Source organism: Phodopus roborovskii, unplaced genomic scaffold, assembly GCF_943737965.1.
Source record: "Phodopus roborovskii unplaced genomic scaffold, PHOROB, whole genome shotgun sequence".
Lineage (NCBI taxonomy): Eukaryota > Metazoa > Chordata > Mammalia > Rodentia > Cricetidae > Phodopus > Phodopus roborovskii.
This window is the reverse complement of record NW_026126560.1, coordinates 641,709-656,906: the sequence shown is the minus strand read 5'-3', so window position 1 is coordinate 656,906 and position 15,198 is coordinate 641,709. Positions and strand designations below refer to the sequence as shown.

Below are 15,198 nucleotides of genomic sequence, written 5' to 3'. Positions count from 1 at the left end.
GGAAGGAGAATCAGGCCCTAGTCTCTTGGTAAAGAAAACGAAGAGTTGACCATGACCCTGCTTTCCCACCACCCATGTTTGGGCCCTAAGCTGCCAGGAATACTCATGGAGCCTGTAGACTTCCTGGAAACATCACTTCTTCCTAGAGCATCCCTATACATTCTTGGGGGTCATTCTACTACCAAGCCTTCCTTGATGCTCCAGGAAACTCTGTCTCTGAGCTCCACTACTCCTGCAGAAGTCCCTAGACTGAAAGCTCCTGGCAGGTAGACCAGTCCTGTGGCTACAGAGCCTCAACAAATGTGTGCACACAGGCAGGCTCCAGGGCTGAGTTGCCATTGGCGGCTCCTTTCTTGCTGTGTCCCCATCCCCAGGCGCCTGAGCCAAGCGTCCAGCCCTCGTCTGAGCTTTCAACACCCCTCCCTCACCACCACCCAGCCGGGGCCTCTTCTGCCTGGCTGCCACTCACCTGCTCCGCAGCTTTCCTGTGGAGCACAGGCTGTGGCAGGGCCATCTCCAGCCTGTGTCGGAGCCACTCAAGCAGCCTGTAGTGGAGAAGCCAGGTGGGAAGGCTCAGGGTGGGGAATTGGGGCAGAACAAGCCTGCCAGGAGGCAGGTCATGTCAGAGGCCAGTCCCAGGTCTCTAACCCTGAAGGCCCTGTCCTCCCCTCCCCATCCTCCTCCCCCTTCCCTCTCCATCCAGCCCCAGCAGGTAGCTCAGCTTTCTTCTTCACCTCACTTCACATATGCATTTCCAGTCTCTCACACACACCCAGGGTATGAGCATTGAGCAGCACCCATCCAGATTTTAAATGCATGTGGCCTTGAGTCCACACATTTACTCCTGGTGGCCAAATAGGGCGTGTTCAAGGTTTTTTGTTTGCAGGAAAAGTGTGAACCAATTCTAAGTGCTTCTGTGTGGTTAAATAAATGGAGTACTATGTAGTTCTTCTCAGCGATTGAAGGAATGAAATAGAACCGGTGTATAAAACCACCACTGAGGGACTTCTTTAAAAAGTTTGGTGTGTGTGTGTGGGGGGGGTTATGTACAGGTGTGTATGTCTGTGCAAGGGTGCTAAGACCAGAGAAGAGTGGAAGGCACCCTCCTCTAGCATTCTCTGCCTTGTTCCTTTGAGGCAGCCTCTCCCTAAACCTGAGACATCATCTCTCTGTAAACTGGAGGCAAGGTCTCTACCTAAACCTAGAGCTCAAGTTTTTGCAGCTAGGGTGGCAGCCAGCAAGCAATTCCCCCTCCCCACGCCCCCATCTCCACCCTCTGCCTCGGTGCTGGGGTTACAGTCCTGCACAGGAGCATGCTCATTTTTACATGGGTGCTGGGATCCATAGTCTGGCCCTCATGCTCATGGAGTGAGCCTGCACAACATGAGGAGTGAGCTTGAATAGCAAACACTCTTAACCACTGAGCCAGTTCTCCAGACCCTAGGGAACTTTTTTTTTCTAAGTGAAAAAAAAAGGAGGATGTATAAGAATTCATGCAATTTGCTTTTGATAGAGGTGTGTGTGTGTGTGTGTGTGTGTGTGTGTGTGTGTGTTGCTTGTTTTGAGATAAGATTCGGCTACAGAATCCTAACAGGCCTTGAATTCCTGAGTTTACTAGTGAGTACTTGATACATGTTTAAAGGAAACGTACACTCCCCATTTTGGCTGATGAGGTTTGCCTGGGGAGTCTGAGTTTTCTTCCAAATGCATATTTTAACTTTCTAACTCAGCAAACCAGTATTGGGCTAAAGCAAAGCTCTGAGCCTGCTCCCTGTGGGAGCTGTGGCCTTCAGAGGGCTCACCTGACAGGGTCCCCAGGTGGTGGCAGGGAAGCAGTCTGTAAGCCAGGCTGGGGCTCTGCATCTGGCTCCTCCTTGGGCTCCACGGTTCCCGTTCCGGGATTTGGCTGGGAGGGACTACTGTCTGTGGGCTCTGTCTCCAACAGGGGTTCTGGAGGATCTGAGTGGTAGAAGAGCCAGCACTAAAGAACCCGTACCAGGGTCTCATCCAATCCCTCTTGGGTATAAAAGGCCAGATTTGGAGACTTGACATGGCTGGGTGAGGCCATTTTATTCAATAACAAACATTTAATATCAAACAGTACAGGAAGGAAAAGGGACACATCCAAGCTTGTGAAATCCAACTGACCCTAGCTGCTAGAGTCCCAGATCTGACTAACGTGGGGTTTCCAGTCTTATCAAGGACTGAACTGTCCCCTCATTTGGCTGAGAACTAAGGCTACTGTGAGACCACACACACACACACACACACACACACACACACACACACACACACTGGCAGTTTCAGGTTCCCCTGAAGCCCAGCCTGTGACCATTTGGGAAGCCCCTCCCAGTTCTTTCTCTGTACCTGGGTCCAAGACAGTAGCCTCAGGTTCAGCTCTCCAAGCCTGGATGACAGAAAGATGGGTCATGGTCAAAGCCAGCCCTGCATGTACCCCACCTTGCCCAGCTGTGCCCTGGCTCTGTGCTCTGTGTGCTCACACATGTGTGCATGTGTGCATACACTCGTGCATGATGCTGACGGTGGGACCATGATGATTAATTTCCTTTGTTAACTTGATTCAGAATCATCTAGGAGACACACCTCTGGACAGGTCTTTTAGGGAGTTTCCAAAGAGGCTAAACTCAGCAGGGAAGACCCACTCTGTGTGTGGTACCATGCCATGGATTGGGATCCCAGACTCCACAAAAGGGTTTCAGAGAGAGAAGGATAGACAGTCAGGCAGACATAGACAGACAGACCCACTAGCGTTCACTTCTGTCGCTTATGGACTGCAGATGCAATATGACCAGCTGCTGTGGTTCCACGCCATGGTAAATGGTACCCACGTTAAACCATGAACTAACATAAACTCTTTAAGCATCTTAAGAAAGGTAAGTAATACAGTGGCTCTATCTTGCTCCCAAATGTCCCCAGGCCCTAGTCAGTCACCCCCCCCCCCTGCCATGTAGGACACTCCAAGGAGAAGATCTACTCTCCAGTGGATGTTGGGGGTTGGCCATAGCCTGCTGGAGGAAGCAGCTCCCTGGGCCCCAACCCTCCCTGCTGGTCAGCTGTCCACCCCCAACTCACCACTTACCTCGGAGGGTTTGGGGGGCTGAGGCAGTACTTTCTCCAGATTCTGTTCAAGCCATCTGAGCAGCCACAGGCTAGGCCTGCAGAAGGGTCAGTGGTCAGCAAGTGGGTGGCCTGAAATAAGGCCCATCTGAGCTACCTTACTGCCCACTGGAGTCTAGGCCTGGCCAGCCTTCTACACCTGCAGCAAGGAGCCAGCAGTCCAAGGAATGAGTGAGTGAAGGGGTGAATGGAAGGAGGTGGTTGGGACAGAAGGCATGAGTCTGGGTTTCTTGCAGAAATCACAAAGTAGTTCTTCAGGCTGATATTAGGGACATGACAATTGTGTGTGTGTACATATATATGTATATTTAATTATATATATACATATAATTAATAACTGGCAATAGGCATTAAGAACTTTATATAAAGTCCTAGGTTCCTAGGACTTTATTTTGTTTTTATTTTTTGTTTGGTTTGCTTTTGAGACAGAGTCTAGCTGTAAAGCCCCAACTGGGTTCAAATTCATGATCCCCAATCTCAGTCTCCCCAGTTCCAGAGTTATAGGTTACAGGTGTGTGCCTTTGTGTCCAGATCAGCTTGTGGCTTTTCATAAAACACAGGAGACTTTGCAGTTACTGCAGGCAGAGGTGGCTGAGACTGGGCAGGGCCCCTCTTGAGCAGGTGCCCCAATGTGTCATTGCCCCCACCTGCCCTGACACCCTCACTGGCAAGGCAGGTAGCTTCCTTTGAGAGACCTGAACTGATGAGACAACAAGTAGCATATTCACTGTGGTGGTCCAAGCCCTGCTCCCAGATGCCACATAGGCCCCACACTCCCAGAAGTCTCTGCACAGAGCTCATCCATGCTCCCTTTCCTCCCCAGAGGTGGTCCCACACAGAGTGTCCAGCAAGCAGCGGAAAGCATGGGCAGCATGGTGTTTACACCACTCCATGCTGCAGACAAGAAAAGTGGGCTTGAAAGGAGGGAAGAGGCTAAGTGTGGTGGTGCACACCTTTAGTCCCAGCACTTGGTAGGCAGAGGCAGGTGGATCTCTGTGAATTTGAGGTTAGCCTGATCTACAGAGTGAGTTCCAGGACAGCCAGGGCTACACAGAAGCCCTGTCTCAACTCCCCCTATCAACACACACATACATACACACACACACACACACACACACACACACACGCACGCACGCACGCGCACACGTGCAGGGGGAGGGGAGGAACACACTTCAGGTCACACAGGAGGTGTCAATAAACCCTGCTCCTGAGCCCAAGACTCTCAAACTCTGTGCACACTATTTGACCCACTACAGACAACAGTGACACTTGTTGTCAAGGACTTACTCAGTATCTTGAGCCCTGGAAGCTTCATCTGAGCCATCTGCAGACCCTACAGAGTCAGGAAATAAAGGACAGGGAAACAGGCTGAGGAAAAATTGCTCAGTGGATACAAAACTGCATGTAGGGATTGTCAGAAGTTCTGGCTGCACAGGGGGCAGATACAGACGTCACCTGAACACTGCATTATCTCCAAATCTACAGAAAAGACCGAATGTCTTCACCAGGAAGAAATGAGAATTATCAGAGGACCGAGGTAGGTTTAACCTGATCACAAAAGCATGTGGGGAACAAAACGTCACTGGTAGCCCTTAAGATGAACAATGTTGTGTTTTATGTATCAGTTAAAAAAAAATAAGTTAACAAATTGAAAAATATCCATGAAGTCAGTGGAGAAAGAGGAGGGGAAGAAAAATAAAAAAGGGACAGAAAGAGAGGGGAAGAGGAGAAAGCGAGGGGAATGGGTTGGGAGCGAGAGCAAGCACTTGCCTGAACCCCAGGTCAACCTAAGCAGTACTGAGACCACCCAAATCAGGCCTCTCAAAGCCAATGGATGGGTCACTTCCACGGACCATTCGAATTCTCCCCACTTCTGGGCCCATCCCAGTCTCCTCTTAGAGGCTCCCACCCTTGGAAAACCATCCTACCTTTTGGTCTCACCTGGTTCCCCAGTGCCACAGGGTCCCAGAATCTGTGCCCCAGCCTGCTGAGACAGACAGACATTACAAGGAGTCCAAGGAGCAGCCTCCCCATCCCCACAACCCTCTGCTGACCCTTCTTCCACCCGCAGGTCACCCTGCGCTTGTACCTGATCTGTGTCTCCCACTCCGGCAGCCAGGTTCTGGCTACCCTTGCTGCTGTAGACAGGCTGTGGCACGACCTTCTCCATGCCCTTCCAGAACCAGGTCAGCACCCAGGCACTGGGGCTGCCAAGGGATAGAGACACCAGTTCACGATCAATCCCTACCCCATCAGAGTGGCAGCCTGTAGTATCCCAAAGGACACTACATTCATTGACATGAATGAAGCCATGGTGAGTCTTTCAAGCCTTACTTCCTCTCTGGAAAACACAGGGTCCCCTGCAGTCCCTAGCCAAGGACATGAGAGAGACCTTAGGAACCTGCCCTGCAGTTGCTCTGTACAGCTCTGGACCCCTGCCAGCATTCTCACATTTTGTTACTCTAAAAGGATCCCCTTAGAGTACCTCTGGAGGCAGAGGTAGAGGCTGATCCGTTCATGTGAGTGTCCCGATTCCCTGCCTTTCATTAGCCCCAGACCAAGATATGCTTTGCTGGACAAACTCTATGAACTAAAATGGCTAAAGATCAGGAACACTGGCTTGTCTGAAGTCACCCCAGCACTGATACCATTCTAGCTCCCCAATATTACTGTGGCCATCACCCCCGTTGTGCCAAGAGCACCCTCAACTCCCATGAAAGCTCCCCTGACCATTGGCTGATGTTCTGGGCCTCTATTGAATGGCCACAGACTTGATTCAGAGCTGTCCCCTCCATGCCAGTGGCTCCCTGCAGGGACAGTGGGAAGGGAGAGGGTGATATGGTACCTGTTCACCTTGGCAACCGCAACCTGGGCCTGGAAGGTAGGCTGAGGAGGGTCAGTTTCCTGGACCTCTGGCAAAAAAAAAAAAAAAAAAAAAAAAAAAAGGTCCCATATTTCAAATGTGGCCCAGAGAGGCCCATTTCTCCTTTGCTAGGGAGATTGAGTCAGAAGCTGGGCAGAAGGAGACCACTAAGGGGTTAGCAGGTGAGCTTTTCTACTCTGCTCAGCTTAAAAGCTCCCAGGAGCCCACTTCAAACTTCCCCGAGCCTCTGCTTTATCTGTGAAGTGAGCTGTTGTTAGGCTCTGAGAGGACCCTAGTCCCCTGCCCAGCCAGCCTGGGTGCCAGCACTCACCTTGAAGGCTAGGATCAGCCTCAGCTACACCTTCCCCTTCCATTGGCTCCTCCAGTGGCTGTGGGGTTCAAACAGAACCTGTAAGCCTTGATGAGGCTGCCTGGTGCATAAAGGACAGCCTCTGGTTCACTCTTGGGACCTGCAGTCCCCAAAGTCAAATGATGCATTTCAGTATCATCTATAAGTCCTGCTAGCTTCATCCTCCACCCTGGGCCCTTCCTTCCTCACACCACAGGGGCCATGCACCCAGGCTGGAGCCTCACATCCCCCAAAAAGATGTTCCACGCAATGACCTGAGAAGAGGGAGAAGACATGGGACATTGGAGAACGGAGGCCAGAGGTGCTCCCCCATCAGGCCTCTTCCTTCTGGTGCCCAAACTTTCCTTCCTGCCTCTGCTATTTGCCTCTCTACTGTTCCTGCAGCCTCTTCTACTCCTGCACACTGTGTACAGATACAGACAGCCACACATGAGCATCCATGCAGATATCCACAGGTGTATACCCATACCTGGGCTTGGAGGACAGAGGACAGAGAAGAAAAATTCCTGGGCCTCTGGAAAAGAGTCCCACACTTCAGATCTGGTCTATCTGAGACCATATTTATGTCTATGTACACATAGACATGATCATGCATATCACACTATTGTGCATACAATAGTGATACACATGTATGCACATATATACAAAACAAGTGCATTCATACAAATACACTTGTATCTTCCTGCATATACACATATCAGAAATACAACTGTGTTCATATATACATATGTATACACACATGTAATAGACATGTCTGCATACACACATGAACACATGTGCATGCAGATATATTTGCATATGTATAAAGACAGAAATTTGCATATACACATACATGTACATGCTCAGTCACATAAACAGGCATTTGCACAATTATATAAGTATGTGTATATACACGTGTACACATATACAAATATACACACATCTAAAATATACACAAGTATACATGTGGCATATAAAATATGTATGCATACAGAGATGTGCAAATGTGACAGACAAGTATACACACAAACACATAAGCTCATACTCAGAAATGAGCTCATGCACATGGAGTCATGTGCATACAATAAACACATGTGCATGCATATGCATACAACTACACACACACAGGCATGTATATACAAATTTGAAATGCCCATGTCTCAGAGTATGCCACCATGAATATACCATATGTACATACACATGTCCACACATACGTACTCTATAGCCATTTCCTAAACACACTCTGCACTAGCCCACGAACAACCTCTCTTCTTCCAGGAATGCCTTGCCTCTGTATCTCCCCACCAGCCTGTGTCTAAGCATGCTCCACTAGCCTCCAACTTTGGAGGGTAAATGACCCTTGCTTGTGAATTGCTGTAAGTTTTAAGAGCTATACTGGAGCTCAGTCCCTCACTAGCCCTGTCTCCTGATGGAAGCAGCAAATGGGATCTTGTCTACCGACTTCAAGGGACAATGCCTAATTGATTCCTCTTTATGCCTTTTGCACTAAACACAATATCTAGCATCAATTAGAAGCCAAATGAAACCTGCTTAATTAAGCTGCTAAATTAGTTGTCATCAGGCTCCTGAAGGGATGCAGTGTCAAACTGGTAAGTTTTTGATATGCTTGAAGGAACTTGCTAGAAAAAGGTTCCTCAATATGTGTACATGGACCAATGCCAATAGAAACTGCTAACTGGTCATGGTGACTGAACACTTTGGATTAAAAATTAAGGGTTGGTGAGAGGTTTTGTGGGTAAAGGTGCTTGCTGTCCACCCTGAGGACATGTTCCACACAAGACTTGTCCTCTGATCTCTGAACATTCTACACATTAAATAAATGGAATATGGTTTTTATTCTGGTATGTTCCAAAGTGTATGTACTCAGTGGAATACTAATCTTGTTTAAAATTAGTTGTTAGTTAGTTAATTGGTTAGTTAGGTATTGGTTTTTTGAGACAGAGTTTCTCTGTGTTTCCTGGCTATCCTGGAACTCACACTATAGACCATGCTGGCCTACAACTCAGAGATCTGCCTGCCTCTACCTCCCAAGTGCTGGGACTAATGGCATGTACCAACACTGCTCAGTTTCTTAATTTTTTTAATTAGTTATTTTTAAAAATAATATAATTACATCATTTATCCCTTTTCTTTCCTCCCTCTAAGCCCTTCCATAAACTCCTCCTTGCCCTTTTCAAATTCATGGCTTCTTTATTAAAAACCTATATTATTTCCTACTTCCTGAATTGAGAAGTCTTCCTACAAAATGAATACCAACTGAAGGAACTGGTATGGTTCTGTTCTGGAGCTATTTCTGAATCTCCTCATGGTCCGGTAATAAACAAATCATGGACTAGAGTCTAGAATGTCTCTCTCTCTGCTCTAGACTACAGAGGCTGATAAATATGGCCACAGGGCATTTATAGTCTGTTGCTTGTTTTTCTAAATGGAGAATGTATATGATTACAACGTATGCACCATGTATGTTTAGAGGACAACCTTGGGTATCAGTCCTTGCCTGCCACCTTGTTTTGAGACAAGGTCTCTTTGCAGCCTTTTCAATATGTTAGCCTGGCTAGCTGGTCTTTGGGCTCCCAGGGCTTCTCCTCTCTGCTCCCAGCTCCTTAGAGAAGTGCTGAGATTACACCTAGGTTCTGGGGATTTGAACTCAGGTCCTCATGCTTGCATGGTAAATGCTTCTGCCCTCTGAGCCATCTCTCCAGTCCCATAAATAAATTTTGTCAGCACACAGCCACACCCATTTGTTACGTGTTCTGCACAGCTGGGCTGATGCTGTAGCTGGCAGAGCTGAGCAACTAAGAGAGATGGCATAGCCCACAAAGCCTACCTTACCTTTCACAGAAACAGGCTTGAGTGGCCCCATGCAGAAATGCACTGAGTCAGTAGCCACATTTCCTACTGGCTCCCACTTTTCTTTCTTGAGAAAGCCCACAGAGATCAGGTTGCTCAGGCTGTGAGTCCCCAAGCAGCAAAACCAGCCTGCCCTCCTACCCTCTCCTCTCACCAGGGTCTGGACCTCCTCTGGCACATCCTCTTCAGGGGCTGTTTCCGGTTCTGGCTCTGGCTCCAGCTGAGGCTCTGGCTCAGGTTCTGGTTTTGCCTCAGGCTCCAACTCTGGTTCTGGCTGTGTTTCTGCTACCTCCTCAGTCCTCTGAAGGGTCTCTGGAGGCTGAGGCAGCACCTTCTGGATCCAGCCTAGCATCCTGATGCCTGTAACAGAGTCTTGAATTGCACCAGAAGGTTCACAGGCACGCTCCTCTTTCATGGCCACATTGTGGGCTGCAGACAGCCTTCACCACACCTCATCTTTAAAAATATTTCTGCGGCAGGGCTGGAGAGATGGTGTCATGGTTAAGAGCACTTGCTGCTCTTCCCGAACATCCATATTTAGTTCCCAGTACCCACATCAAGCAGCTCACAGACACCTGCAACCCCAGTTACAGGAGATCAATACTTTCTTCTGGCCTCTGTGAGCATCCACACACAAATGAAATATGCACACATACATGAAATATGTACACATATATATTAAATAAAAATCTTTAAAGAGTTTCTGCAGTTTGTATTATGGAATAGTATTCTTTGGTATGGATTTTTTTATACTTCCCTTATCTTTTTCTAAGCTGAGGGAACAATTTTGGGTGGGATTCAAAAAAGCACACATAAATGAAAAATATCTCTACAATGTTATCAGAGGCTAGCTATTAGAAAGAATTTGAATGCTCATCATGGATGAGGTCTGTATTGCATAAATTGCAATGCAGCTGATAAGGGGAAGGTTGGAAAGTAAGGAGCACATTCATTTGAGTGAGAGGTGACATGCTCTAGCGTTGTCATGAGCAGATCAGTTGACTCCCTTCATCCCTGTCTGCCTGTCTGTAAAGTGGGGGCACTGAAGCCAGGCATGGTGGTACCCACTCAGATTCCAGCACTTGCACTTGCGCAGTGGAGGCAGAAGAATCAGTAGTTCCAAGTCAGCCTGAGCAAAAACCAAGCGCCATTGATCGACCCCCATCTTGTGAGCAGAGTGTGAGGATAAAATCCATTAAGAGAAGCCAGGCATGGTGGCACACAACTTTAATCCCAGCATTCAGGAGGCAGAGGCAGGCAGATCTCTGAGAGTTTGAAGCCAGCCTGATCTACAGAGTGAGTTCCAGGTAGCCAGGGATACACAAAGAACCCATCTCAAAAAACAAACAAAAACAAAAAACAAAAAATTGTTTTTGGATAAAAGCAACATTCTCAGACCAGTGACTGAGCCCCCTTAATTCTGACTTATCTGTTCAGATGTCAGCTGCTAGCCAGTGACTTGCCCATGCTGAAGACTTCATAAACATTGGTCATGACTGTACAGTCAGAGTGCAAACACAGATTGTGGAACATCATATACTGTAGAAGCCCATGACAGAAAAGAAATACTGAGACCTATGAACAGGAAGTCTGTATTGTCTAGATAACATTAGCTTGAGTGCTTTAATTCCGGCACTCAGGAGGCAGAGGCAGGCAGATTTCTGTGAATTTAAAGCCAGCCTGATCTACATAGCAAGTTTCAGGTCAGACAGAGCTATACAGTGAGACCCTGTAAATAAATAAACAAGGGGCTGGGGAGATGGCTCAGTGGTTAAGAGCAATGGCTGTTTTTCCAGAGAACCCAGGTTCAAATTCCAGCACCCACAATACATCTCACAATTCCAGGTAATCTGACACCTTCATACCAATGCACATAAAATAAGGTTAAATAAATTATAAAAAAAATACATAAATAGTAACACTTATCATTTGTTTAACTTTGAAGATAAAGTGCCAGTTGGACCTCTGTCACAGTTGATAATGACATTTCAACCATTTTCTAGCTCATTGATATTAAGCCAAGCTCTGTGTCACCAAATTCTCAAAGGACGGCTTAGTGGCACCATCCAGGCTGATCTGTAGACAGGTCTGTGCAAGGCCACCCAGGACACAGACCTACCAAGATTTTACCTCCTTCCTGCCTCTACCAGGACCCTTGAAAAAAGAAGCCCCGTGGCCAGGGATCCCTACCCCAGTACCTGCTTTCTCGAGCCCATTGCCAGGCTCCTTGACCTCAGTCCCAGCTCTGGCTCATCTTCCCCTAGGACAGCCTCAATGGGGACAGAGTGTAAGCTGTGCAGTCAGATCAACCTACATACAGAAAAGTGATGGGAGCCAGACACAACCCTTGGGTTCTTCTAGTTCCCTGCTGGCTGGGGAGAGGGGGGAAGAGTGTGGACACAGCGATTTCCTCCCAAGGTCACATGTTTGGGATGACAGAATGCACAGACCCCAGACAGCTATCAACAGCCCCAGACACCAGACCTGAGGAAAGCCCTCCTCCTGACACCTGGCTCCCACACCACCTCTGATAACACTCATTCTCCTGATCATCTTGCCCTCCCCTACTCCCTGTAAAGGGAGAATCTTCTGGGGAGCTACAGAAAATACAGACTCCTAGGTTCCCCCAACCCTCTCAGGCTGCCCTGAAGCTGCCAAAGTCTAAACCACGGGAGGAGGTACGAAGCTCTCCTGCCAGGTCTACTTTATTTCCTAAATGCTCTGCTAGGAGCAGAGCATGGGGATCCCCCAAGGGGTCCCACGGAGCCCCCACTTCATTTTGAGTTACCTGTTCAGATGTCAGCTGCTGGAAGGAATTGCCTTCTCAATGCCCCTACTGCTGGCCCCTCAGACACAGCCAGGATTAATTGGCACTAGATGGGCCGGGTGCAAAGGATTAGCATTGCAGAAGGGGGGGCAGGCAGGGCAGAAATATGACTGGTGCCCAGGGGAGCCAGCAGCAACCCCCAAGTGTGTCCATCAGGGTCCTAGATAGAAAGTTTAGGGCCCTATAAATTTCTAGGGAACCTGCCCCAGTGCCAGAGCCTGGCTTCCCACACACTGACAAAGTCATTGAGAGGCTGCAGAACTAGGAATAGCCTGCATGCCTATGTGGTTCTGGGAGACTCCTCAAAGTGACAGGAGCTCATCAGCTAAGTCAGGGGGACAGGAGTGTGTCCTTCTTGTCCAGCACTGATGCTGAAACTCAGCAGACTCTCTGTGGCACAGTCTTTACCATGAGAACCATTGGCCCAGGACAAGGCCTTTAGTCAACTGTATTTATTTATCAGCATTTGCAGAGAAACAGAACCAGGAGAGTATGAAGTCTCAGACCAAAAAGGCCTAGGATATAGTCCCAGTTAGATGTCTCAGGCTTCAGAGTCCATAAAGGGTGACTGGTGCAAGACTCAGCATCCAAGGCAGCCAAAGGGCCCAGAGTCTGTGGTCCAAGGCCAGCAGCAGCAGGAAGAACCACACCCAATTAAGGAAGAAGAATCAGAGACGTTTTCCTCTTTCCATTACCCTGTTCCCTCCCAGACACTAACCAAGCAGACAGTTCCAACCCATATAGTAGGATGAGTCTTCAGCTTGCTGACCTACATGCCAATCTTGCCTGGAACCACCCTTCCAGACACACCTAGAAGTCATGCTTTATCAATTCTCTAAGGCATTCTTGATCAGCCAAGTTGTAACCCAAAATTAACAGTCTTGACCATTACAGGTTCCAAGGCCTGGCTCATTACTGACTGAATCGGTAAACTTAGGCTGAACTCTCAGGAGAAACACAGATCCAGGAAGAAGGGGTACAAAGGGCAGTGGTGGGGGGAGTTCTATGAGATGGTTGTACCTGGGTTGGTTCTAGGGCCACAAGATGTTCAGTAAGGGGCAGACACTCAACCTGACCACCTGGGACAAATTTTTAGAGTTCTTACTGTAAGCCAGCCCTTAGCGTGTTGAATGACACTGGTTTAGGGCTTCCTCTGCAGCCCACTGTCCTATTGCATCTGGGTTACTGAAACACCACACCTTAAACCAAGTCATTTACAAGGAACTGTTGCAATAGAAGATCAAAGCAATAGAGGAGGTGGTATTTGGGAAGCAAACATTAAAAGAGTTGGACCTTGTGGGGTAGTGATGGCACACACCTTTAATCCCAATACTTGGGAGGCAGTCCTATCTCTCTGAGTTTGAAACCAGCCTGGCCTACAGAGTGAGTTCCAGGACTGCCAGGATAACACAAAGAAATCCCACCTTGAAAAAACCAAAACCAAAACAAAACAAGAGTCAGACTTTTGGTTGGGGGTGCTAATCAGGGTCAGCGCTGGGCAAAGTTCTGTATGAGGAAGCCTTCCTTAGGTTCCTGGGCCCTATAGAGAAGGAGCACCAAATCTTACAGGATTCTAACAGCAGGGAATTCTGAATAGCAGGTTTAGCACTCATGCAAGTATATGCAAATTATATGCCAATATATGCTAAAGAGGCAGCCCCAGTATTCCAAACTAATGTCTGGCTCTAAACTTAGGGCTTCAGGTTCTGAGCTAGGATACCCACAGCCTGGCTTTCCTGTGAGAAAGGAGGCTACAGTTCTCCAAGTGGTGAGGTATGGTAGGAGGGGGTGGGGCGGAGTATCACCTGCTAATCCCTGGCCTGCTGAGGCCACCACTCTGCCAGATCCCTGCCCTGACCCTGGAGCCTGGCTAATCTCCACCCCCAAAGACCAAAGACAGCTTCACATCCTCTTCCCTGAGATTCATGGGGACAGAGGGCCCTCCAAGCAGCTCTGTTGCAGAGCCTAATACAAACAGTACTCTTGGGTACCAGAAAGAGGCAGTATTAACTAGTGTCACTGTCCTAGTTAGGGTTATTATTGCTGTGATGAAACACCAAGACCAAAAGGTTGGAAAGAGTTTATTTGGCTTACGCTTCCAAATCACTGTTCATCACCAAATGAAGTCAGGGCAGGAGCTAAAACTAGGCAGGATCCCAGAGGCAAGAGCTGATACTGAGGCCACAGAGAAGTGTTGCTTACTGGCTTGCTCCTTGTAGCTTGCTCAACTGCTTCCTTTTAGAACCCAGGACCACCAGCCCAGAGATGGCATCACCCACCATAGGTTGGGCCCTAATTAAGAAACTGCTCTACAAGCTTGTCTACAACCTAATCTTATGGGGGCATTTTCTCAGTTAGGGTTCCCTCATCTCAGATGACTACAGCTTGTGTCAAGTTGAACTAGCAAGCACAGTGACACAGCTTTGAGTGAGCCTAGCAGCTATCCCTGCCTGAGTATGGCCAGGTCACCTCCATAGAGCCCCAGCTCCAACATTTCCCAAGATGCTTGACTTGTGTAGCAGTTATGGAGACCCCAGTCTTCAGGGAATGGGTGTCAAGTGCCTAGGGGTCTCTGCAGCCTGTGTTGCTAGGGTTACCCGGGAGCTGCGTCCTCACAATCAGGTTGCAGTGGGCATTGTCTCTGTGGTGCTCCTATCCTGCAGCTGCCCACAAGGCCTCCCTGACTCCCTTCCTCTGGCCACGGAGCAGCACAAGTGAAGGTCCTTCCCTGCCTCTGCACCTGGGTCTGTGCCCTGCAGACAAGGTAGTAGCTGTGGCTAGATGGCAGAAGGGAGCTCTCTTCCTTTCTCTCTGTTCTACCATCCTGTCCTTCCTCATGTAGTGTCTTCTCTAAGACAGCATCCCACACCTTATTACCATGCCCCTTCCTGGTCCTCCATGCCTACCTAGCACCCTTCTCCACTTTTCATCTCTAACTTAGGGGTCAGGAAGTAGAGTCAACAAATTCTCACTGAAGTGTAAATGACTAAAAGGGGGTTCCAGGCATATCTGCTTCTTAAAAGAGAGGCACTAGGTAACCATCCATCTTTTTCTAACTCAGATCTGTCATGTTTCCCCCTTTATAATAGTCTCATCTGTCTGTAGCATTTGGGGCAAATGCTAGATATAGCCAAGGCAAATCCAGAGTTG

The 15,198-nt window shown here is 48.4% G+C and overlaps 1 protein-coding gene across 1 annotated transcript in view; it reads right to left on the bottom strand.

Annotated features, from left to right (window-relative positions):
- The window catches only part of Cngb1 (cyclic nucleotide gated channel subunit beta 1), a 56,870-nt gene extending 47,234 nt beyond the window's left edge, over positions 1–9,636 (bottom strand). Inside the window, exons 1-9 of the mRNA XM_051201929.1 lie at positions 9,376–9,636; positions 6,563–6,625; positions 5,869–5,945; positions 5,080–5,345; positions 4,426–4,471; positions 3,101–3,176; positions 2,368–2,407; positions 1,803–1,959; positions 470–545 (exon numbers count right to left, since the gene is read on the bottom strand). Of these exons, the coding sequence (XP_051057886.1) occupies positions 470–545; positions 1,803–1,959; positions 2,368–2,407; positions 3,101–3,176; positions 4,426–4,471; positions 5,080–5,345; positions 5,869–5,945; positions 6,563–6,625; positions 9,376–9,636 (1,062 nt within the window). The remainder of the gene's footprint in view (positions 1–469; positions 546–1,802; positions 1,960–2,367; positions 2,408–3,100; positions 3,177–4,425; positions 4,472–5,079; positions 5,346–5,868; positions 5,946–6,562; positions 6,626–9,375) is intronic.
- Positions 9,637–15,198: the final 5,562 nt, after the last annotated feature.